At 34.0% G+C, this 24527-nt stretch overlaps 2 protein-coding genes across 7 annotated transcripts; both read left to right on the top strand.

The window, feature by feature from the left end:
- Positions 1 to 808: 808 nt before the first annotated feature.
- On the top strand, positions 809 to 15670 carry LOC149743204 (transcriptional repressor NF-X1-like). The gene is made up of 24 exons (XM_089887190.1): positions 809 to 1010; positions 1573 to 1675; positions 2158 to 2277; positions 2888 to 3026; positions 3623 to 3743; positions 3908 to 3980; positions 4382 to 4437; positions 4840 to 4870; positions 5053 to 5100; positions 5480 to 5641; positions 6674 to 6854; positions 7382 to 7593; positions 8095 to 8206; positions 8619 to 8808; positions 9251 to 9363; positions 9697 to 9823; positions 10830 to 11058; positions 11378 to 11558; positions 11979 to 12108; positions 12319 to 12461; positions 13226 to 13360; positions 13698 to 13821; positions 14283 to 14473; positions 14627 to 15670. The coding sequence occupies exons 1-24, from the start codon at positions 936 to 938 to the stop codon at positions 15000 to 15002; spliced, it is 3372 nt and encodes a 1123-aa protein (XP_089743316.1). The 5' UTR covers positions 809 to 935; the 3' UTR covers positions 15003 to 15670.
- A 954-nt stretch (positions 15671 to 16624) lies between these two features.
- On the top strand, positions 16625 to 24287 carry LOC149743203 (cyclic AMP-responsive element-binding protein 1-like). Of its 6 annotated transcripts, none has more exons than XM_089887262.1 (8): positions 16625 to 16785; positions 17123 to 17203; positions 19396 to 19515; positions 19765 to 19811; positions 20554 to 20717; positions 21376 to 21573; positions 21817 to 21964; positions 23221 to 24287. In XM_089887262.1, exons 2-8 carry the CDS (start codon positions 17132 to 17134, stop codon positions 23366 to 23368), a joined length of 897 nt encoding a protein of 298 aa, XP_089743388.1. In that variant the 5' UTR covers positions 16625 to 16785; positions 17123 to 17131; the 3' UTR covers positions 23369 to 24287. The 6 variants fall into 6 exon arrangements, with proteins under 6 accessions (XP_089743388.1, XP_089743379.1, XP_089743404.1 ...); XM_089887253.1 differs by lacking the exon at positions 23221 to 24287 and adding an exon at positions 22400 to 23041; XM_089887278.1 differs by lacking the exon at positions 16625 to 16785 and adding an exon at positions 16804 to 17048.
- The last annotated feature ends 240 nt before the right edge of the window (positions 24288 to 24527 follow it).

Raw genomic sequence — 24527 nt, 5'->3', positions numbered from 1 at the left:
TTCGGTAATAATGTTAACTCGATTTTAAAAAAATTGCTTTTACCCTTTTTACTTCACAAGAATTCGTTATATTTTTGCAAATAAAATGACGGGACATCTTTTAAAATTATAAAAATAAGTTCTTATTTATACCCTGCTCTAAATATTTTATTGACTTTGCCGGCAACACTGCGCTTTCAACGTCATTTTTCTGTTAGCGTAATTCTAGCAGAATTCTGGCAGGATTTTAGTGGTCAACGTTTCGGTAATATGTAATGTTTAATTTCCTGCCGTACAAATAGTTCACTACGTAATGATATGTTTGTATAATCTTGAGTATTAAGTATAAATACAACCCACATTCTCGTACTTTAATCATTTATTTCATTGACTGTGTTTACCATATGGCGCAGCGTCTGGAATCTGGATATAGCTATAATATACCTATATTATATATGTATAGTTCGGTCTCAAGGATTGTGTATTGATACAATACAAACAGTCGTAGGCGTCGCGCCGGCGTTGTTGCGACGACTCACAGAGGGCTATTTAACCTGTATGTGATAAAGTTTAAAACTTAACATGGACCAAAGTGGTGAATATGCGCCTAAATTTCAGTTTATTATTTGAACAGTAGCTATCCTATAATAGAAGAATGGCTTACGGGAGTAAACTTTTTGGTTTTTCCCAATTATCTGCAAGATTTTGCTGATTCGGACAAAAACCAGCAAATTCGCAGACAAGTCACTGGTAATGGTAATCAATCTCAATAAAAAAGTAAAAAATTTGACAAAAAACTATGCCAAACGTATTTTTAACTGAGAATCCTAAACAAATTGCTGATAAAAAATATCTTGCTGCAAAAGTAAAACTTAACAATCTTGATTGTTATTAAATGAGAAGATACTTTGCAGTGTTCTGTTAAAGAAGTTTGTGTCTGTTTGTTCTTTAATGTCATGAGCTTTGGTAAAACTGTATATGGAGGATTTCCTGGCCCACCTGACGGGAGAAACCATGATTCAGCAAATCAAGTATGTGTCATTATTTTTTGTTTTAAAGCTTTGAACTAGAAGGTTGGCATTAAATTTCTATTGGTAAAATTCATACCAAACTGAAAAACGATCAAGAGATGGCACTACTGTATCTTTATCTTCTCCTGCAAATGAAACATGTGTCAATATTTTTAAGCTTTAATATACTGGAAGAGTGGAAGGTTGGCAGTTGGCATTTGATTCCATTAGTATGATTTGGACCAAAGTTGGAGATAACCTACAAAGATGGCACTGCTATATTTCGACTACATGGCATGGGCATTTTAACACCCACAATCGAATCACTTTCCGATGGGATGGGCATGACCAATTCTAGAAATTATGATGCTAAATCTACAAATGAGAATTGTATTGCAACGTAATAGAAGCCTTGAAGTAGTCTACTTCATAACATCGCAAATCATTACTTTTTTATACTTTGTGAATGATGTTCTTGTCCAGATTAGCCCATTACCCAAACACCTGGAAATACCAACTCTTTTATGCGATTGGTCACACCCAAAAATCATTACTTTCAATTTTAATTTTGTTTTCTCTTCAGGATAATCTAAGTAGAAGATATTCCCATCATCATCATGGATCCCAAAGTGAGCAATACCACCAAGATGTACCGGTAGCTGATTTTTATGGTGGACCTCATTCAGGTTGGTGTTCATTGCAATTAATAGATTTTAAAGTATTTTGCAAACTATTAAAATATAACCAACAACTCTTATTTTTTGGTTCATTTTGGCAGTATAAGTTCTAAGTTGGTACTTTTAGGCTGTAGTGTTTCGATACATATTGGTTTTGTATCCATGTTTTTTGTAGTTTAGAGTTATTGTGGCATATATCTTGCTATGGTCATTAATGGAGATTAACTTTCTCCCACTTCCTTGGATTTCAATTTATCTAAATGTTGTGTCGTGGTGTGTGGTGTGTGCGCTGTAAAACAATTATAGCGATAATGTTTGAACCAACATGGAGAACTTTATGTGTTTTTATTAAAATTACAATTTTTTATTTGAAAAATGTCAGAAGTTTAAGTTTATTTAAATAATAAAGTGTCACACTTGTAATAGTTGTACAAATCTATTCTCAGCTGAGTGAACTACTTTCAGCCAATCAATGTTATATCTGTATTCAGGTTACATCCCTCATGAAGTTAACTATGATGGGAATTACCATCAGCATAACTTGTATTATGGATCACCTGCTGGTTTCACCAATCCACCAACGTATTTTGGTCCCCATTATGGTATGACTGGTAAGCACACAACAAAAATTTATTTATTTTCATCTCATATTTTTCATATCTTTTTATTTTGCATGTCTCACGCTATTCAGAAACTGTTTCAGTGGGTTTCGAAAAAAAATGGGAGGGGGCATTTATTTATCATAATCCTAGATAGGCGCTAAACCTTTAAGCGTGCCTAAATATGTTTTTTTGTGTCAATTGAATAGACAAGACATGCTGATTATTGAATTTATTGCGTTATTCCTATGACACATAATGTTTTTATTGTAAACATTAAAAATACTCATTAATTTAAGTATTTACACTAAATAAGCCTAGTATAGCGTGATGCTCATTTATTTTTGTTCTAGAATGTAACAAATTTAATAAACCTGGTGTTTATAATAATATTGATATAATAATACCATTATCTGTCTCTTTGATTGGAAATGGAAAAAAAGATATTGCTACAAAACAACAAACTCGCTTACAGTTAAAAAAAGGTTCACATTTAATTGGAAGAAAATAAGCATGGTCGCTACACCTAGCAGACAAAAGTGTCATTTATGTTTCAATATTATCAAGTTAAACTTCTAACAGACACTAAAGTTCAAGATTAACAATTGTATTTGTGCCATAGGAGGAAGTAGCACTTTCCCAATGGTTAACATGGCGCATGGATTTGAACCAAACTACTACACGGAAGATGCAACTGTAGGTTATCCAGAAACTAATTCATTCCAAAGAACAACATTAATGGATAATGCTTCAGCAGCTGGGTTAGTCAAAATTTTGAAATAAGTTTTACGCAAGAATACCTTTGAATCGCCTAAATTAACAGTTTTGCTTGGTAACGATTTCTTTTACAGTTTAATATAGTAGGGTGGGGGGAAGACGGGACACCTTTGGCACATAATATTTAAATATCCTGATCGTTTTTTAAACAAATAACAACATTGTCATTGTATGGGAGCCGTGAAGATACGTTTCTATGATTCTTCGAATTTTTTTGGTTTGCTACCAAATGGGACGAAAAAATTGAAAGAAAAGGTGTCACATCTTCCCTACTATATTTCTTAGTATATTGTCAATGAAGTGGGTAAACGTTTTAGAATAGTTTCAATTATGCAAATCTTAAGGTTTTTAAATGTAGGTAATTAACTAATTATGTTTATGGCAAAATGAATTGCTGGATTAGTCTTTATGGAAACATCCATTTAAATAACTCAAGTTTTTAATTGGACGTTTACTCTGAAATTCATTGAAAATAAGAAAGGTCTATTTAAATTTCTAACCAGAAATAAGATACAAAGTTTATTTCTTGATTCTTTCCCCTATTGGCATTGTAACTTGTTTATTGATATTTGTAATGCAGAAAATCGCGTCGTTTTAGTCGTCAACGCAACGTAAAGGAAGCTGGTGCAAGTGGAGAAGTCAATATGCAATTCGCTGATGAACATTCATCATCGAAAAACAACAAAGAGAAAAGATCACATGTTAGTTTATTTGTACTATATACCTATTTATTTTATTAATTTCAGTTGTGGTGTGATTCTATTTCCATTATAAAAATATTTTATTAGAACTATAAAAGTCGCAAAATGAAAATAATTAATGATCTTGTATTGTTTGCTACCATTTACATTTTGTATTGTTGCAGTCTTCTAAGCAACCAATACGATTTAGCCACCAGAAAGTTAATGGAGTTGAAAATCCGAACCGACAAAAAAAAGGTGAAATATTTGTATGTGTATCTAAAGTTTCTGGCATTCTTTTCTATGTAAGTAAAGTCCTTGTCGAGTAATTTGGATATGGGCCAGATTTGGCTCATAAGAAATTGTATGTAATAACTAAACCATAAAGGATTAAGGAAATGTTGTTAATTGGATGCTTATGAATAAAACACACATGAATAAACATAAATGTATCCAGTCTAACTACATTACAAAATAAGGATAATTTAATGTAGTTAAGGGAAATGCATTTCCTTTCACGCCTTATTTACCCTTCAAATGAATTGTATGTATTCATTAATGTTTAACTTCCCAATCTGTTTGTATTGTTCTATTTATAAGTTATATAACCCAAACTGCAAGGTTATTGTAGTTTTTGTGAACCTGCTTTCATTATTTAGACTCGAGCAATAAAAAGTCTGAGGCAAGAGCAAAGAATGAAAACAAGTTGTCTGAGGTATTTGTTTCTGACATATAATATTGGTTATAACTGATAAAGACAAGCATGACATTTTTGAATGTCAATTTAATCTCCAAAGTTGCCTAATTGATTGAGATGCTTAATTGGCTTCTTAAACAGGGAAATACGTATGTTTTCATTGCTACCAATCAGAGTGTATATATTTGCAAACATTATTTTTCATGTAATTGTAACTGTAGTACTCATAAAATAAAACTTTTGCTTTTAATCGCCACAGAATCTTGCCCTAATAAGAGGGGTATGCTGGTATATGTATGTGATATTAAAGTAATATGGTTTTTCCCTAACTTCTTACTCTTATTGAATGGAAAATATTAAATATAGATATTAAATTATGATTGTTAGAAACTTTTTGGTGATTTCTTCTTTTTTATTTAGGAAAAGGCAACAAAAAGAATTTCTTCCAAAGGTATATATATATATATATATATATAAATACACACTTTTATATAAAGGGGTGTGTTTGCACAAATTTCAAGATGGAACTAAATTTAATTTAACATGTTCTAACAAACTAGCAATATGACATCACAAATGCATTGTGACATTTCACTTTATTTATTGATTTTTTAATTTAAATTTTTTTAACAGAAAGTAAAAAATCTGAAGTTATGAAAGTTGATAAAAGAGACCAAGCTTGTAAGTCAAATATTTAAAGTAAAATATTTCATTTATTGATAAATATGTGTTATTTTTTTACATTAAAATCTTTCTTTTTAAGTTTTATTCTTTTTCTTGTATTAGTGTATTAAAAAAAATAGGATAATGCCTAGATTTAAGTATACAATTTAATTTCTTTGGAAACTGTTTAAGAAAGCTTGGAATTTGGCTGTGCAAATGCAAACCATTTGGCTGTGCAAATGCAAACCATAAAATAATTGTAACGTTTATATAAAAACTAAGTAAGGTTGCAAACTAGTAACTAGCTGCACATTTTTTTAATGCTTTCCAAATTATTGTCAGCACTAATATTTTAAAAAAATTATCATTGTTTGCACATAACTGCTTAATATTACAGCGGTTCTGCATGAGCAATTAACGTCCGGCACTTATGAATGTATGGTGTGTTGCGATCATGTGCGACCACCGCAGGCAGTATGGAGCTGTGGGACGTGCTACAATGTTTTTCACATGGGATGTATTAAGAAATGGGCAAGATCTCCTGCAGCCAGAATGGAAGGTTGGTAGTAGGGAATTTGGTGGAATCAAGTTTTTATATTTTGTTTGAAAAAAATATGCTGTGGAAACAGTATTGGTAATTAGATCTTTAGAAGTAAGGGTATTGCAGGTGGTTTACTTTCAAAGCTACGTATAAAATTATTACCTTTATTTTTTGTTCATTTATCACTGTCAAGATGATGTATAAGGTTGTAATACTATTCCCATAAATGTTTTGTCCACTTTTTTGAGTTTGAATGATGTTGTATGCTATTAATTAGTGAATTGTGATAATATTGAAATCACATGTTTTGCATTGAAATAATTTAAACAATGTAAAACCACATTCTTTTATTTTATGTTTAACTCTCTTTTGGTAAGGTTCCCGTGAAAGATATGGGATTTAGGCAATAGTTGACGTATTACCCCAATTTTTTTGTGTTACTAAATGCAACAATTAAGACTTACAAAAACTGCGTTGGCTACCATTTACCAACAGCTATTAAAAATTCGCCAGCAATATTGCAGACGGTTTATTAAACAGTGTCGACAAACCAGATCCCAGGGCTGCTCTTATTCAGCCTTATTAATAAATTGATATTTTTGGAGCTTTGATATCATGGTAATGTAACATCTCTGGTTTAAATCTTCCTACCCGAAGGAGGGAAACTGAAATACTTACGATTATAAAAATTATGAAAAATAATTATGAAAAAATATGAAAGAGAGTTATAAACGTAATTATAAAGGATCAGAATGTGTTAACCTTTATTACTGGAGCCAAGTATAAACTATTGGATTAACCCGCGGGCCTAAGTTTATTTAACATTGGCTTGTATGCACCAGCAATAGTTTATTTTTGTCTTTGATCTTATGATATTAAGAGAATTATTATTCCCTTGTAGAAATATGGAGTTTGGAGGCATAAATTTCTGAAGAAAACACCCATGTTATTTTATTGTCTTGTCACATTAAATACATTCAGTGAAAAATATTCAGCTGGCTTTGCAAGTTGCACACGCCTGTATTAAACCATTGATGTTTTTGTATTTAGAATCTGGTTGGAGATGCCCTGGTTGTCAAAACGTGACACCCAAGATACCAGCGTCATATTATTGCTTTTGTGGTAAACTGAAAGAGCCGGAATATCGAAAAGGTGAAATGCCGCACTCGTGTGGCGAGTTGTGCGGAAAAGCGAGAAAGAATAATCCCGACTGTAAGCACCCGTGCAATATGTGAGTATGATGGTTACTGAGTAATATTTTAGCGGCGCATTCGATATAAAACATAGTATATTTCCAAAGTTTTCGTCTGCCTTTTCACGTTTATCTCGCCTTTTTTCCACCCTCTGCTGCGTGTTACTGTTGCGTTACATAATTACATTCCCTAATGAAGTTTTGTCGTTTGGCAGACCCAAACTTTGGAAATATACTACGTGTTTATACCAAATGTGCCGCTAAAATATTATTTATACCATGCCTGTTTGCAGAAGTAACAAAATGATTGTTATTGTATGATGTTTTTATAGAAACCACTTTTTTTATAGAAACCACAGGATAAAATGTTGCACCCCCCTCTGTGACAATAATAAAAATCATACCATATAAAAATGCAAGGAATCTTGGACCATCTCTGCCCCACATTTGATTCTCTGGATTTTCGTACAAAGACTTCACCCATGCAAGAATAGATGAAAATTAAAAACACAATCAAAATTCTAAAACCAAATCAACATTTTTTAAAATTCCCCCATTTTCTTCAGCTTGTGTCACCCTGGTCCCTGTCCCCAGTGTCCGGCCACTATAATGAAGAGATGCAGATGCGGTCGCGTAACCTCGCGTGTCAGGTGCAGCCAACAGAAGAATTTTATGTGTTCGGAGAAGTGTGGAAAGAAGAAGAAATGCGGTCGTCATTTTTGTGAGAAAGTTTGTCACGCCGGAAAATGCGAGGACTGTGATGTCATAGTTAAACAAAGTAAGCAGAGAGAAAATTCTCTAAAAGGAAGTTTTATAATTTTTTTTAAAGATTTGTGAAAAGACTTGTAAATAATGTTGACCAAAGCATTAGACATAAATTAATATTTAATAGTAATAATTTGGTAACAAATTAGCAATTTTCCAAAAAATTAACAGTTTGGTGATTCATTTTTGGTTGATTTAATAAAATTCGGTATAACCTTAGTTACCTTTTTGTAATTCTACACTTAGACATGGGTTTTCCAAACATGTTGGTAATTTTCCATGAAACTCAGTTTGTGTATCTATGCTTTAGAAATTAAAAATTATATGTCTAGATTTTTCTGGCATCTGGTTACCTAGTAATTTATGTTAATTAGATTCTAAACTCCAAGTTTTAAACTTTTTTTTCTTTTTCATTAAAATCTTGTAATAGCCTATGGTTTAAATTTTTACATTTATTTTGTCTGTTTTTTTAAATAATTTTTTTTCGCAATAAAATAACAAACTTTCCCACCAGGTTGTTACTGTGGTGGAAGTGTAAGGGAAGTTAACTGTGGTTCAAATGAACATAACAAGCAACCACTTGATAAAGACGAAGGTTGTTACTCGTGTGCGAATGTGTGTGGCAAGTATGTACGAGATATTGTGTCAGAATTTGTTTTAGAAAAGTGTTCACTCAAAAAAAAATTTTGGTTATAAAATTTTATAATTTAGCCTTAAAAAATTTGTTACCTAAAAAAAAAATTTGTTACTTAAAAAAAAAATTTGTTACTTAAAAAGAAAATTTTGGTTATAAAATTTTACATAATTTACTTAAGAACAGTTTTGACTAAAGAATAATTTTTGAATATAAAAATTAAAATCTCTCTCTTTCAGATACATTTTTGTTTATTTTTTCTTACTTTTAATGGTTTAAATATCTGTCTAATTTGGAGAAAAGTGTTTTGCTACTGTTATGTTGTTTAAATATCAGTCATGTAATTTAATTTGTTTTGTGGTCTACGATTGCTTCATGGTAACAAACAACATTTTTTTTCACAGAACTCTGCTATGCGGCAACCACAAATGTGAAGATTTGTGTCATCCTGGTGCTTGTAAACCATGCCCACTACTCCCATCACTACTTAAAGTTTGTCCTTGTACACAGACCAAGTTGTCCGATATGAAGGGGGAAGATGGGACGGAGATTAGGAGGAAAATATGTACGGATCCTGTCCCTACGTGTGGCAAGGTATAATGGGTTTATTGGAATGTAACACAAATGATGCCAATCCTGCTATTTCATTTTGTTTGATTACTGAACGCGTATCATTCTGTATGATTACTTAACGTGTAGCACTCTGCTAAGGTATAGTAGGGTTGGGGGAGATAGGACACTTTTCCATTATATTTTCTCGACCCATTTGTTAGAAAACAACAAAACATTCAAAGAAATATAAAACCATGTCCTCAAGACTCCTATAGACCGTTGTTAATTGTTTAAAACACCATCAGGATATTTGGATATTATGTGCTCAATGAGTCTCGTCTTCCTCCACCCTACTGTATATAAAAAATGAGTAAAAATTTTCACATCTTTATGTCTACATTTTAATTTTGATTATCAATTTTAAAATATCTTGATATATTTTTTTAAGTCAGACTTTGTTTTAAAATCCTGATATTCGCTACAGATATGCAACAAACCTACATCATGTGGGGGTGAGGAGATTCACTTATGTAAACTGCCGTGTCATCATGGACCCTGTTTACCATGTGTGGACGGGGAGAGCACCATTAAGTGCAGGTAATGTGATAATCAATGATAAAGTAATGTGGAATTGAATATTGTGCCAAAAACTTAACTTTATTAAGTTTGCACCTTTCATACATATCTGTATGAAATGTTTAAACCATCAATTTTTATTTACGTATATTATATACAAGTTTGATGGGTAATAATTACTTAAATACTGATGTTAAACTATCTAAAGCAGCAAAACAAGTTTTTCCAGGTCTGTAAATAGTGTGTGAGGCCTGAATGAGGGATTATATTAATTAACTCTTTATTTTAAAGCAACTATTTGAAACTATATCTTGACGTTTGATTGACAGTTTTAGACTCTTGTTTGATTGACAGGTGTGGCAAGTCAGAGAAGGAAGTTCCATGCAGTGAGTTTGTGAAGATGGAAACTTATATTTGTGACAGGAGATGTAATAAGAAGCGAAAATGTGGAAAACATAAATGTGGTCAGATGTGTTGTCTGGTAAGGACCCCGAGTTACATATGATAAATTAATGAGTGAATGTAACTTACTTTATTCTCGCGTGGCCGGAAAACGACAATCATTTTAACACGGATATTCTATTTTAAACACCCAGTGCCTGCTTACCAGTTACCAAGTATGTTACTTTGTGAGTGAGTATTTTTTATACCATCATATTAGACCACTCTATTCTATACGGGTGAGGTTCCGCAGTGTGGCACGCTATATGTCCTAGGATTTGGGTCAGGATTGTTTGTATCCCATATATTGAACCATACCTGTTATGTAACAGTGAAACATTAAATACTTTATCAAGCTAAATTGTATGGGGCAATTCATTCTACAATGGTGTATATTAGGGGTCTTCGGATTTGGGCCAGAGTTAGCCAGTAGCCCAGTATTACTTTAATTTTGGTTAAAAACTTTTAAGTGCAAAACTCAATAGCAAGGTTTTCTATAAAAAATTCTTTCAAACTTGTACAAACAAAATTTAAGGTCACTTTATTTATATATTTTTAAATTATCATATTCCTGGATAATTAGTGATGTATCTTTTTGAGCCTGTTCTAAATCATAATAATTCAAACACGTTGGCATTAATAAAATATGAGGTAATGTATGAACTATGAATTCTAAAAGTTCTGTGGCATATATAGAAAACTGTAACAGACATTAAATAACTTTATTTTTTTACTATGTGTAATAATAACAACAAACTATATAACAATACCAGAAATGCTGGTGTACAAAAAAGTATGTATAGTACTAGTAGGGTGGGGGAAGATGGGACACCTTTAGCAAATAATATCCAAATATACCGTTATCGTGTTTTAAACAATTAACAAAGATCTATTTAAGTTGTCAGGATACAGTTTTATAGTTCTTTGAATGTTTTTTGTTTACTACCAAATGAGACAAAAAAATGAAATAAAAAGGTGTCACATCTTCCCCCCCCCCCTACTATATTACTGGCAACAACGGTATTTATACATATAATATTTTCCAGGACACTGAGCATGCGTGTATGCAAATATGTGGACGCAAGCTTACATGCGGCAACCATCGTTGTGACGAGACTTGTCACCGTGGTGCGTGCCATACTTGTTATAATGTAAGCTTTGATGAGCTGAGGTGTTACTGCAACGATAAAGTTATTTTCCCCCCAATTCCATGTGGAATGAAACCACCAGAGTGTAATAATGAATGCACAAGGATGCACCCATGCACACATCCAAGTAAGAAATGTGTTTTGCCAGGTTTAACCTGATTCATATTTAATGACTTGTTTTTTGCTGTTGACTGGTTTTTGCTTGGTTAAACTTGATTTATATTTTAATACAATTTTTTTCAGAATAACTTTAATTTGCAATGTGATACATTTGCTAGTACACTAAAATGACTAAATTTCCTGAAAATTTTTTCACTAAATACTGCTCTCAGACTGAGAATGAGCAATATAATAAAGTATTTTTTTTATAAATTTGAATTCAAAATTATCATTTGTTTGTATGTACAAACCTCAAACAATCTTGTCACTAATATATATTTTTTTAGTTCGGCACTCGTGCCATACGGAAGAGAATTGTCCTCCTTGTGTTGAACTAGTGAAGAAAACTTGCAACTGTGGTCGTACTGTACGTGGTAACATTATGTGTCATATCACCAATGTATCATGCGGTGCTCCGTGCTCGAAGATGCTCGCCTGCGGACATAAGTGTCAGCGGCCTTGTCACAAGTCAGTCTTATTGATTTTAATGAACTAAATATTCATATTGTTTACAATTAAAGAAATAGCAAACAAATTGTTTTAAGCAACCTTTATAATTATCTTCATGTATCCTTCATTTGCTTATTGGTTCATATTACAGCAATCATGTTGTATATATACACCATGCATAGTATTTTCTTTTTGAACAACTCCCATTACAATAAACATTTTATATTTTTTCAACAAATTTTTCATGTTTTTTTTATATTTTTGTCAACAAGTATTTTATATATTTTTTAAACATTTTACATTTTTCAACAAATATTTTATGCTTTTTTTTATATTTTTGTCAACAACTATTTTATATTTTTATATTTTTTAACAAATATTTTGTATTTTTTTAGCAAAATTTTATAACTTTTCTAAAATAAAAATTCTTAATAACAGAGGTGCATGCTGTGAAGATGGTGAACCATGCAAACAACCTTGTAGTATAATGCGTGTTGAATGCATACACCCATGTGCCAACCCTTGTCATTATGGTGGCCCATGCCCTAATACTCTATGCCAAGCCACGGTAAGACTACATGTATTAAAAATTATTTTGAGAATAAAAAACAAAAAAAAGTTAATTCAGATTTAAAAAATATTTTTTTAAAGGGATGTAACTATTACTAACAATGGGATAAGTGTAGCAAAAAAATGCGTGTTACTTTTCCAATATTAAAACTGTCTTATTTGCTGCATGATGTAATTATGTGTAACGGTGTTGACCACTGGTTGCTAGGTAACCGTGAAATGTGAATGTGGCAGACGTGAAGAGCAGGTGGAATGCTCAGCGGGTGGCGCTGTTTATCAGAGCATGAGTTCGGCAGCTTTTGCTACCAAATCTAACGACGCAATTAACATTGATAAAATGCTACAGACCAGGTTTGTTGAATGAGATTGATTTATTTTATGGGCCAGTTCCACAGCTAGCACACCATGTGTCCTAGGATTTAGGCCAGGATGTGCCATGTGTCCTAGGATTTTTTTCTTACATGCAAATGTCAGGTCATTCTGTTAAGAGTGCAATATGTTATAACTGTAGCCCTGCCAGGAACTCTAAGAGAGGGTTGTTAATTGTTAGAAACAAAAGAGAAAACATGAGGTTTAGGTATTATCCTATCTTACCTCACAGTAACAATATCCCATTTAATTTACCCCACAGTACTACAAGTAAGTGGTGGCAGATGTGACTTGTCATGCCTGTTTTCAAATTTATTTGATCATATATTTATTATTAGGCCACAGTTTCTTTAGAAATCACTAAATTCAAGTATCATTTTATAAAAGAAAGTGTTATTAACAAAAACTCACCTGGGTTTTTCAGTTCCCAAGTTAAAAATTAAACATAAAACAAGTAAAAAATGCTTCACTCTAGCAGGCTGCATGGATAACTTAAAAACAATTTTCTAACACTCTGTCTGCTGCAGCATACACTGGTAAAAATTTTCAGTATGAAATTGGTGACTTTTTGAGGGCCTTGTGGCAATTTAATTAAAAGATGTAACGTAATTGACCAAAAAGTTTCACAGATAACTCAAAAGTGGGTACAAAGTGTGAAATAAAACACCCATGTTATAACGACTGTTGTTGCCTTACCATTTGCAGATAAATAAGTTACACTCATTCAACATTGTTTGACCATCCAGGGGTTTACAATGCGATGAGGAATGCAGTATCGCTGCAAGAAACAAACGATTTGCTGAAGCCCTTCGGATATCAGATGCTGAGTATGGTTCGAAATTAAAGCAACAATATTCAGATTTCCTTATGAACATGGCTAAGTACGTATGCTTTATAATTTCCAACATGTAACAATATTTTGGTTCGGTGATCTTCTAAAACACCATTTTTTCATTTATGTCCATAGATTTCATATTTGTTCTACTGTAAATATTCACACAATAAATGTTTGGTCTGTAAGTAAACAGAGGCTGTAACTATACAATATGTATGAGGTTTAAGAGTAGTAGTTTTCTGGTTTAGAACTTTGCTGATCTAAAGTTTGACATCAAATTTACAGTTCAACGCTAATTACTCTAAAACGTCGTCAATTTTAGTTTTATTAACACCACTTGATTAGGAAAAAAAACAAAAAAACTTACAATCGAACTTATACAGAACCGACCTTGCTTTTATACGAACTGTGGAAAAAGACTTGATAAACCTGGTTGAATCAGTAAGTTGGTTGGATACAACAAAACAATCGCATCCGTTTCCTTCTATGAAGAGAGATAAGAGACAGGTGTTTATATCACTTAGGTTTGGTATGGTTTTTAATTTTAACTTTTCGTACAAGTTGGTGCCTATAACTACTTAGTGCACATATAACCATTAGTCCATTACCCATTTACACACAATGCTCCCATGGGTATGATACATTTTATAATATTACAAGTTGCACAGTGCAACTTGCACTTGCTCGCATTTATTTATTCCATCTTCACAAACGGCAGACAGACTTGATTTTTCGGCGCGTTTTGAAAACAACTATTTAATCCTACTTGCAACCACAAATGTAAAGGTTGTATATATTTGATCCGTTGGGCAGATCTTTACTACCCCTGAAGGATCGCTGCAGTTGTACAGCCATAAAAAACGGTTTTGGGCGCCAACAACTTTTCAGTAAAACTTTTCTCTTCTTCATTTACAACACCCCACTTTTACAACTTGATTCAGTTATCTGTAAAACAAATTTCGTTGCAGGCTGTGCACGAGTTAGCTGAGGCATTCCAGTGTAAAAGTGAAAGCTTGGACGAAGAACCTAACCGTAACGTGGTTGCTACAGCAACAAAAAACGTCAGCAAACAGCCGACGCCCCTACTTAGTGACTTCATAATGGAACAAGTGACGACAGAAAAAACGTACGCGAGTGCAAAGTCAGTACAACCAAAAGGGTAAGTGGTCATTTTTTGTATTTTGGTTGCGGTGCGTACTGACGGTAAAGTGTATACTACTGTTTCCTTTATATGTTTCATCATAAATTTGTGCGTCAGCGTTCTGCTTTTTTTCGCTCAATGTGGATTTAAAGACGTTTAATATTCATTTAGGCGAGTTCTTAGCTCGGTTAAGCTGGTTTCTCTTCGTTCGGCCAAATCCTCTGAAGCGACCGGACGTCCTGGGATTTTCAACCGTAAACCATCCACTGGCGGCGCTACTGCTTCGACATTTAAGCCGTCTTCTACTCGTTACGAAGTCCCTCGATCTTCGTTACATCGGTTGACTCCTGCGTCTGACGGCCGGAATAATGGACCCAGATTCCCGCAGGTGACTTCTCAAGACGCCGTACGACCTTCAGTATCTCGGCCAGAGGTTAAACCATCTGTAAAAAAATATGCCCCACCTCACCAGCGTGTAACACCTGCCGCTGGCAGTTCCTCAACCGATAAGTCGAATGTGATTGATTACTTCGATATGACTGATTAGGTGAACGGCAGATCGTCGGTGGGCGAAGTTATGTACTGCAGTGTACTGTGTGTTTCCGAAAGGCAACAGAAGTGAAACTTGTGGATTAATTTGGGAGATTTAGTGGCGCTGAGTCGCGTTTCTGTGTACGGAGTGTCACCAGTTTGTGACCAAATTTCTCTTAAGATTATTTTTGGGTGATTTTATGGAAATATAATCCCTTCATCGACTCGCATGCTTTTGTCGTTTATTCAATACCAGCCGCTGTAGCTACCAGCGATCGATTCAACTATATGCAGCTGCCGAAAGAAAATCCACTTCGATAATGACGTCATAATTGCACGTCATAACCATGCGAAATTTCTTTACCGGTAGCCATTGGGCAGAATTAACTTCTACTAACTTTGGGCAGGATGACCGAAGTTTTATTTTAACATGTCCGGCAGTATGTGGAACTACTCTTTTTACTGAATATGTTTTTTCGTCCGAATATTATCGCATGTTTTGTATGAATGTATAATTTCCCCTTATCACTAAATAGTTCGCGCCACACCTATGTGTAGTGGTCCGAAGCCTATTGTGCGGATGTGGTTACGTCACAAAGCCACTGACTTCGATGACGTCATTATCACGAAGTATTGTTGCTTGAACAGTAGACGTCAGCCTAAGAATACACGCGTTCTTCTAAATTCTGTTTTGATCAGAGTAGCGGTCTTATTGTAACTGTGTTTTAAAATACCAGTTTTCATAAATTGCAGTGTCGTCATTTAGAAAATATGTCGTCACAGTGACGTAGATCGCGTCGTCTATGACGCACATGCCTTGGGGCAAGGGAAACCGATGACGTAAGATAAACGTGCTTCATAGCAGACACGAGAGAGTTTTAAAAGCAAACATAATTCACCGTAATTGTTGTTTGGAACCGTTGCTCATACCGATTAATCAAATAAACTGTTAAGTGGTTGCTGTAAAATGGCTATATTGACTAAAAAAATCTTATACAGTTTTACAAACATGTTTCTTTTTTAGAAAAAATCTGCTGTTGTTTTTTTACACCAGTATACTTTGTAAAATTAGCCAAGGTCTTGAGATAATTACCTGTGCGTAATTTGAAATATGCGCCGGCCTGTCTGTTGTACATGTTAACATATACACAGTTTTTTTTTATTTATAACCTTAGAATTATAAATACGGGTAATGAGAAATGCGTTTTACTGTCCAAACCATACATGCACATCATAGTACAATGTATACACAAGCTACCGTTTGGTTTATGCGAAAATCAAAAATAGTCACATTAACGACCAAATAGTTGTTGAACGCCACACCATTCTCGCATGTTGTTTAACACTTGTAATATGTTGCGCCATGATATTCACAGTTAAATTTTGAATCCAGGATACTTGCTGATTCATAGTATTATGATTCAGGTTGGCGGGAAATTCTGGCTGTTGCGTAATCTGGGCGTGTCTGCTGTGAGACTATTCTAGAGCTCTGCGCGGATGAATATTTCAGTCTTACTACGCCCATGAACAAAACCAATAATATTCTTATTAGAACAAATAAATTTTGTAATTTTTTTTTTAATTCCAGATAACAAATTTTTATTAAACTGTTTTTTAAAGAAATGTTTGATCAGTTGATGGTAGAGGCCTAGTTTGAAGCGAAAAGAACAAGTGAGAGAGGCGATTTTCATCTTTCTTGTTTTTGTCCGTGGTGACGCGTTTTGTGTCATTTGACGTGTTGTCTACGTAGGAGGAGAGTGTCCAGTCCCAGAGCAGCATTTTGATCACGACAAAACTACGTAAGTACAATAACAAAACACCACCATGCTGGATCCGACTGGTAGGGAATAGCCTGTTATGTGCCCGCGCACGGGTGTTTTAGTCTAACTGAGGGGTTCCGGGGTGTTTATACAGAATGATTAGATGTTTTAAAAGTCGCAGGTTTAGATAGTAATACCGTTGGCAGTGAAAATAGCGTAGATTGATTTTCGCCTACTAGAATGGAATGCTCATCACTGCCACGTGTCTGCTTTAACACTCAATATAGTAGGAAATATAAAGGGTAAAATTAAAATTTGTTAATATAAAAAGTATTTAAATCTTTTCAATTTTATTTACAATTTCAATTTTTTACAGCACCAACCCATGGAAACCATTGTAGCAGACTCCAATGTTGATGATAGATCTACAGCTACTGCACAAATTCAAATACAAGTGGTATGTTACGTACCGTATGTATATATATATATATATATATATATGTATTCAATCTATACTTTTTTTATATTATTGGCCAGTCTGCAAAGTATGGCAGTTCCTGACGAGATCTCGCGCGTGCAAGACGGTTATTTTTCGCGTGCGCGCGTGCTATCATTAAAAATCTGCGTGCAAAGCATGTACATTTTCAAGCCACGTTAGGAAATCTTACTTAATTTAATACGTATTTTTTTCTTTGTTAAATTAATTCGCGTGCGTAGGACAAATTGTGGCGTGCATAACCGAAAGTCTGTAAAAAAATCGCGCGTGCACCTGCCATACTCTGCAGTCTGGATTATTGGTATGTGATATGGTATTTTATGTAATCTGGTATTTTGAAAATACTACAATGACATTAAAGTTTCTGAAGAAAGGCAGTGTAGTTAGCATTAAAAGATTATGTTTTACAGCATTCAGTGTTACATATGTTAAGCATAGTAAGAGTTTTTGGAAAAAAATATTAACAATTGCGCTTATAGATTTGCACACATGTATTGCCTTGTCTAACTTTTAATTCTGAATGTTACTTTTTACTTTTTAAGGCTTTTAATTAAACACATTCTGTGTTTGTTGGTTAGCAAAAATGCCCCTGTAACTGTGCATAACATAATGTTGTCCATGTTCAATACTTATACAAGCTGTGCAATTATTATATTGTTTTTATTTGCTGATACACCTGACGATTTAACTTTTTTGTTTCACATATGGCATACACAACTCAATCTATTTACATTCAAAATAACCCACGCGGGCATAAAAAAGCCAAAATAGTTATGTTTATGATGTAATGTATACTGAACTTGACCTGTCCTCTATCTCACATTTGTTTAAATAGGGTATGTTGTTGTTGGTAAATTAACCTTAAATACTGCATCTTTGCTGGTCTATGTTAAAATGTCATCATAGTGGTATGCATTGTATTTGCATTGCACATATATTACGTATAATAGGCTATATTTTTAGAGAAAAAAATCTACATTATGTCATAACAGTTCACTGAATCATTTAAAAACAGAAAAATAAATAAATCGTGTTAATGATAAAAAAAGTACTATTTTCTCGACCCAGACAAGTCTTCAAATTAAGTAATCATTCTCAACGTGTTAGATAGCAAGCATATGATTAATGACTAATTTCCTTTCTTTGATTTACTGAGTGGTGAGACTGTCTTCTTATTAAAGATTTGTAATGTAACTGTGTACAGTTAGCTTGATAATTGGCAAGTATCAATTGTACATTTGTTATATTTTAAATAGAATGATGATGTGGTTGTGTCTGTATATTCAAATTGGAAAGGAAGTTGTACCACGCAGAATACTGCCGCGGACGTTAACCGCAGTGCTCTGTTGCATGACTCTTAGCCCGATTCTAGGGGGAAGTGTTTCCTTCCTCTATCTTACTATGTATCACTAACACTGCAACACCTGCACTGTACGGCAGCCTGTGAGAAGTTAGTTGTATTGATAGTTTAGCAACTCAACTGGGTGGTTTACCTGACTTGTTGTTTATAGTAGCAGGGTAGCTGTACTGTTGTCTCGGTCTTACTGTGAAAACATCAGCAGTGTTATTTGTCACTCTGCTTAAAGTTTCACACTAAGTGGGTGAGGCTAATGTTTTCCTGTTTAGGACCGTCTTAAATCCTCTATGTTGCGGAAGTTTTAGGTTTAGTAGTAGTAAAACACATTTTTTTAGTGATAACTTGTAAAATGATGAGTATGTTGCCTCATATAGAGGAATGGGTAAGTTGAATTAGAATTAAATGCAATACCAGTTTATGTTAAGAAGCCCTAAGCAGGAATTCTAATTTAGTATTTCATAATTTGATGTCATTGTCTGTATAAAAGAATAAATATATGTATATGTATGTAAGTTTAATTCAGTTAGTGCAGTTTAATGTTTTGATATCTTAATGGCAACAAACTGCAAAGCTTTCTATTTATCATAGCATAGAACTGCCAAGAACTCCATTAGTTGGTAGTATTTTAAGAGTATAAATTAACAAGACATTATTAGTTATTGTAAGTGACATTGCGTGAATGCACATTTTATAAACTTCATTATTAATGAAGCCATGTCAGATGTTCGATTTAATATGTCATGTTCGCAAATTTCGAATACCCATTATAATGAATTCGTAATTTGATGATTTGCAGTCTGGTTCCGGCGAAACACAGATGGTGACTTTACCAGTGTCAATGGCACATGCAATCAACTCAGCTCAAGGCCAACAAACAGTCATATCAAGTCAACAATCAGGCCAACCTGTTGCTCAGGTAATCAATAGCTTGCATAATTTGGTAATAGTCACTTACAGAGTAAAACAAAAATATTGTTAATTTGTTACTAATAATAAGAATACATGAAAAAGATTAATCTATTATGCCAACAGTTTATTAGTTATTCTATCAAACTAATTCCGATGTATTCATAAACATATTAAAAAGGTTTCTTATGTTTAATTTATACAAACCTTTAATAAAGTGCGATATTTTAAATTCCAATTTTTTTCCTTTTATTTGCAGGATACTGCGAAGAGGCGAGAACTGCTGTCCAGAAGGCCTTCCTACAGGTAACGCATCTTATAATAAATCTTCATACAACTAGCAAATAAATGCATACCAAAGACTTAGTTTCTCTTATTACCAAGTTATTGCATTTTACGTTATCGGCCTAAGCGCCAACACTATATTACAACTGCAGACGATAATCTTAACTTTTTTTCGTTTCACATACTGCATACACAACTTAGCACATCATAAATGACAATCCATATACATTTAAAATGAACCGTACAGTGGTAAAAAAGGCAAATTAATTACTTTTATTATGTAAATATGTCACATCCTGTGCTGACATGCCAATTCAGCTTACTGTTTAATGTTCCATCGTAAGACTAGAGTGAGGTAGTGTTTGACGCTTATTAAGTCGTGTGCCGTAACCAGTATGTACGGAACTGCGCAGTATTATAATGACTACGACCAACAACAGCAGCAGCCTTATGGCTGGTAGGTCACTTGAATTTCATTATTTTGCTTTGCTCGGTCTTGATTAAGTCTGTGCATGCTGCTGGTTGTATAAGCACAGGTATTGCTTTTTCAGTTTATTGGTTTTTCGTGACAGAGTAGGGTATTAAAGTCATTTCGTCTTAGAAGTAATCATATTTTTTTTTTTTTAAATATACAAGCGATACCAAGTTTTGTTTGTTTGTGCACCGCCTGTGTTTATTTGTTGCAATGTTTACTGTTTATATTATGGTTATTCTTAGAAAAAAACTTTTAAAAAATCAGCTAAATTGTTATTTTAACAAACAGGAAAATTTTAAACGAGTTGTCAGGACAACCAGATGCAAACCAACGAGTCAAAGATGAACCAGGTGGAAGCAAATCTTCAGAAAGCTCCGAATCTGACTCCGGTGGTCAAATGGTAACTCCATTACAAGCACCAACCATAGCATACCAAACTGGGAGTGGAACAGGTAACAGAGTTTAACAATACAGTAGCCTATCACATATGCAAACACGGGGTGGAAAACATCATTGTAATTTGTTATTCTTTTCTTGTTTGTTAAATATTCGCAACACAACAGTGCAAGAACGATCTTGCTTTGTTGTTTTTGTTTTGAAACTGGTGAGCAGCACCGGAAATTGGTCTCAGTTCTCTAGCCAGTCTACTTCCTGCTGTTACTGCTAAACGATAACATTTCTCTTGTACATGATATCATTCTATGGTTCATATAAGTTGAAACACAATATGCATTACATTTAAATTGTTGATTACTTTTGTCATACTGTGTAAGCTTGTAAAGTTATGCTTGCTTTTCTCTGCTTGTTTAAACTTAAATGTTTGGTTTAATTTAATCATCTTACACACAATCTGTTATGTATATATATATCATTAATCTGCCATATTGTATAAACACTAAACACCATTCATGTGGTCATACTAAAATTTGTGAAACAGGGTTTGTATATTGCAAGTAGTCATGGTTAGTATAGTAACATCAACTTGTTGTTAATTGCTTGCAGCAAGCAATGCTAAGGAATGTTCGCTGTAACATTGTTGAATTCAGATTAAGGCCATGTAAAATTCCCAATATGAACAGGAAGCATTTGTTATCCTCTCTATTGTTGCAGTGACTGTCCACCAATCTCCACAAACAATTCAAATACCGGCCTCTGCTTTAAACCATGATCAACATGTGACCTCCGTGGCTGGTCTTCAAACTTTCTCCATGGCCAACGCCCTCGCACAAGGCCAAGCTGCTTTAGTACAAGATTCCAATACCAGCGGAAACACCCTGTGGATGCCAGGGAATCATGTTGTGGTACAAGGTATGTTTTCCAGTGTATTTAATTTAAAAGAAAAGTTTTTTAATACTTGTAACTAAACTCTGTACTTGTGTACAACTATCAGAAAATGTGAAGGCATAGTTTTACAGACACTTACTTGAAAATATGTTACGACCAAAATATATGTTAAACTAACGAATTGCTTGTCACTTTCAATTGTTATTGTAAAATACGATATAACATTATGTAAATATTCCCCAGAAAAAAAATGATATATTTTTATAGGAGGCGACTCCCAGATGTACCAAATCCGTACCTCCACTTCATCAAATGCAATCCCTAATGTTGTGTTAAGTGGTAACAGCATGCAATCACCTCAGCAGATGGCAGAAGAAGCTTCAAGGAAGCGGGAACTGAGGTTAATGAAAAACAGGTTTGTAACTTGGCTTTTCATTATTTTAGCTTTCTTAATCTAGTACTTCATGTACCATTTTTGCCGGAAATGCATTATAATTTTATTTCATCCGAAAACTAGTCAGACATAGAAGTTTGTTTACCTGTTAGTGCATATACAAAGTTTTTTTTCACCCTCCAAAACAATTTTTTTACCTTTAAAAGTTTTATATCCTGAAACATTTGCAATGGTAGCATGAGTTTGGTCAGTTTTGTTTGCTTTCCGTTGTTTGTTCGCTTTTCTTGCGGAGCTGGCATCACAGAACCAGATTAACGGACGGTTAAATAACCATTATTAACCATGCATGCATCAATGTAACGGCATGATTGCTAATGTTATTTTACTTTTTGTTTTTCTGGTTCTGTCGCCGATGTCTCAACCCCCTGTGCGCTGTCGGGATTTCACACGATACAGAGAAGCGGCCAAGGATTGCAGGTTAAAGAAGAAAGAGTACATTAAGTGCTTAGAGAACCGTGTCCATGTGCTTGAAACACAAAACAAAGCTCTTATAGATGAGTTGCAACAGTTAAAGGAGATGTACTGTAGAGATGAATTGCACTGAACAATTTTTAAGCAATCATTCTGACGTTGTTTTTCAATTTCTCACATTTGTTGCTTACATAACTGGTTTCATTATTTATTCAGTTGTACCTGGCCATATTGCTAAATATAACTGAGCTAAGTATTAGCAACAGTGTTGGCAATTAACGTGGATATTTAGCGTTCCTTTGTACAGTTTTTAAGCAGTTATTCACCAGCACAATATTCAACTGACTAAGCCATGACTAAATAAACTTAATACCCTCTGACAACTCTGGTAACATGCAAAGAATGTGCATATTAACCTCAACCAACTGAGCACATACAGATTTATTCACACCTCCTGCAACTGCCTTGTTGCCTTACCAGCTCTGGAATAATACAACATTGCACATGAATGTGGCTGCATTTATTTTGCTTATTTAACCAGTTTTAAAAATTCATTTGCCTTGTCGTGTTATGTTATAGCTCATTTCTGCCTTTCATTCTGTTGTAAATAAACACTAGTAAAACCAACATTTGAAATTGTTTGCCAAAGTTTTTTTTGTTTTCGCTTATTTGACTTTTCCTGTACAGAAGAACTTGTTTTGAGCATTGCAAATGTTTTGGGACTACTTAATTTAATTATGGTTTTGAAATGAAATTGAGATTTGCTCTCCTGCAGCTAATTTGAATTGTAAAAAATTGGTTTTCAGAGAGGCAGCCAAAGAATGCCGAAGGCGGAAAAAGGAATATGTCAAGTGTCTTGAAACTCGTGTGGCTGTGCTTGAAAACCAGAACAAACAACTCATTGACGAACTAAAAACATTGAAGGAACTGTACGTTCACAAACAAAACGATTAACGCTGTGAAAATACCCATGTCACCCAAGATAATGCAACCGCTTCAAAGCAAGAGCAGGGTCGGGACTACAACTTCCAACCTATTGGTTATTTTATAGAGAAGCTTTCCAATTTTTATCAATGCACCTTTGATTAGCACGTTAGACAATCAACAGCGCTAGATATTCCACACAAGGCGTATTGTGACCAACAAACAATACTAACCCTGCTTGTCATAGCATATTTTTTTACTCATAAGTCCCATTGTATTATAATGCAGTCACAAGTTGCTGTTGATTGCAACTTTGGGTTCAGCTTCTCAGGGTACATTTATTGCTTAGTGCAAAACCCTGCGAGTCTGCTGCACAGCATATTTTAACTTGTACACTTTTTTAAACCATGCTGCAAATGGATATTTTAATTTTATTCCAACAAGGGTTTTTCGAAAACTGCGCATTGTTAAAAGTAACCTCTTTTTAACCGATACTGGTGCTTTTTTCGCACCTACGGTATTTCGTTTTTCTTTCTTTTAACTGTTACAAATGTTCCATTTAAAGCCTTATACAGTATGCCTTGGCTACGTTTAATCTTTTGAACGAATTAGTAGAGGTTTCACAGTCAACATTTTGATGTTAAGAAGTAAATATTCATTGGTATTTTTGTGCAATTTTCATCCAACTAACCCATCAAGGTAATAGGTTTGTGTAAATACTTTGAAAACCTTGCCTATAGTTTCATATTATTTATTATACTGCCCCTGCTGGTAGCCACTCCTGTCTCATATGCAGCGCAAGGCAAGTTGCACAGAAGGGCTCGCACTCAGTGTTTATGGGTTATATTTTGATTTCAACTTTTCGTTCTGCTTTTATGTTGATACTTTGTTAGTTTTATTTGTTGCGATTTATGAATGTTGAAATTCTACACAGAACACTTTTTATGAATCCATGTTTATTTATTTGAAGTGAAAAACCAGCTTAACTTGTTAGGATTGAGGGAAAAACTTAGAATCAAGTTTATAACCAAACACTTTATCATGGTTCTCCTACCTAAAAGAAAACGACGGTCGTTATAACATTGTTGTTCTGTTCCACGTTATCTTCGTGTGACTGAGTTGAAGCAATTGTCGTTAAATTTTTTGCCCAAGGACAAATGTGCAATGGTGGCAGCAATGAGACTTAAAC

This window comes from Ciona robusta, chromosome 1 (assembly GCF_009617815.1).
Source record: "Ciona robusta chromosome 1, ASM961781v2".
NCBI classification, from domain to species: Eukaryota; Metazoa; Chordata; class Ascidiacea; order Phlebobranchia; family Cionidae; genus Ciona; species Ciona robusta.
The sequence above is the reverse complement of the archived record's forward strand: the minus strand, read 5'-3'. Positions and strand labels throughout refer to the sequence as shown.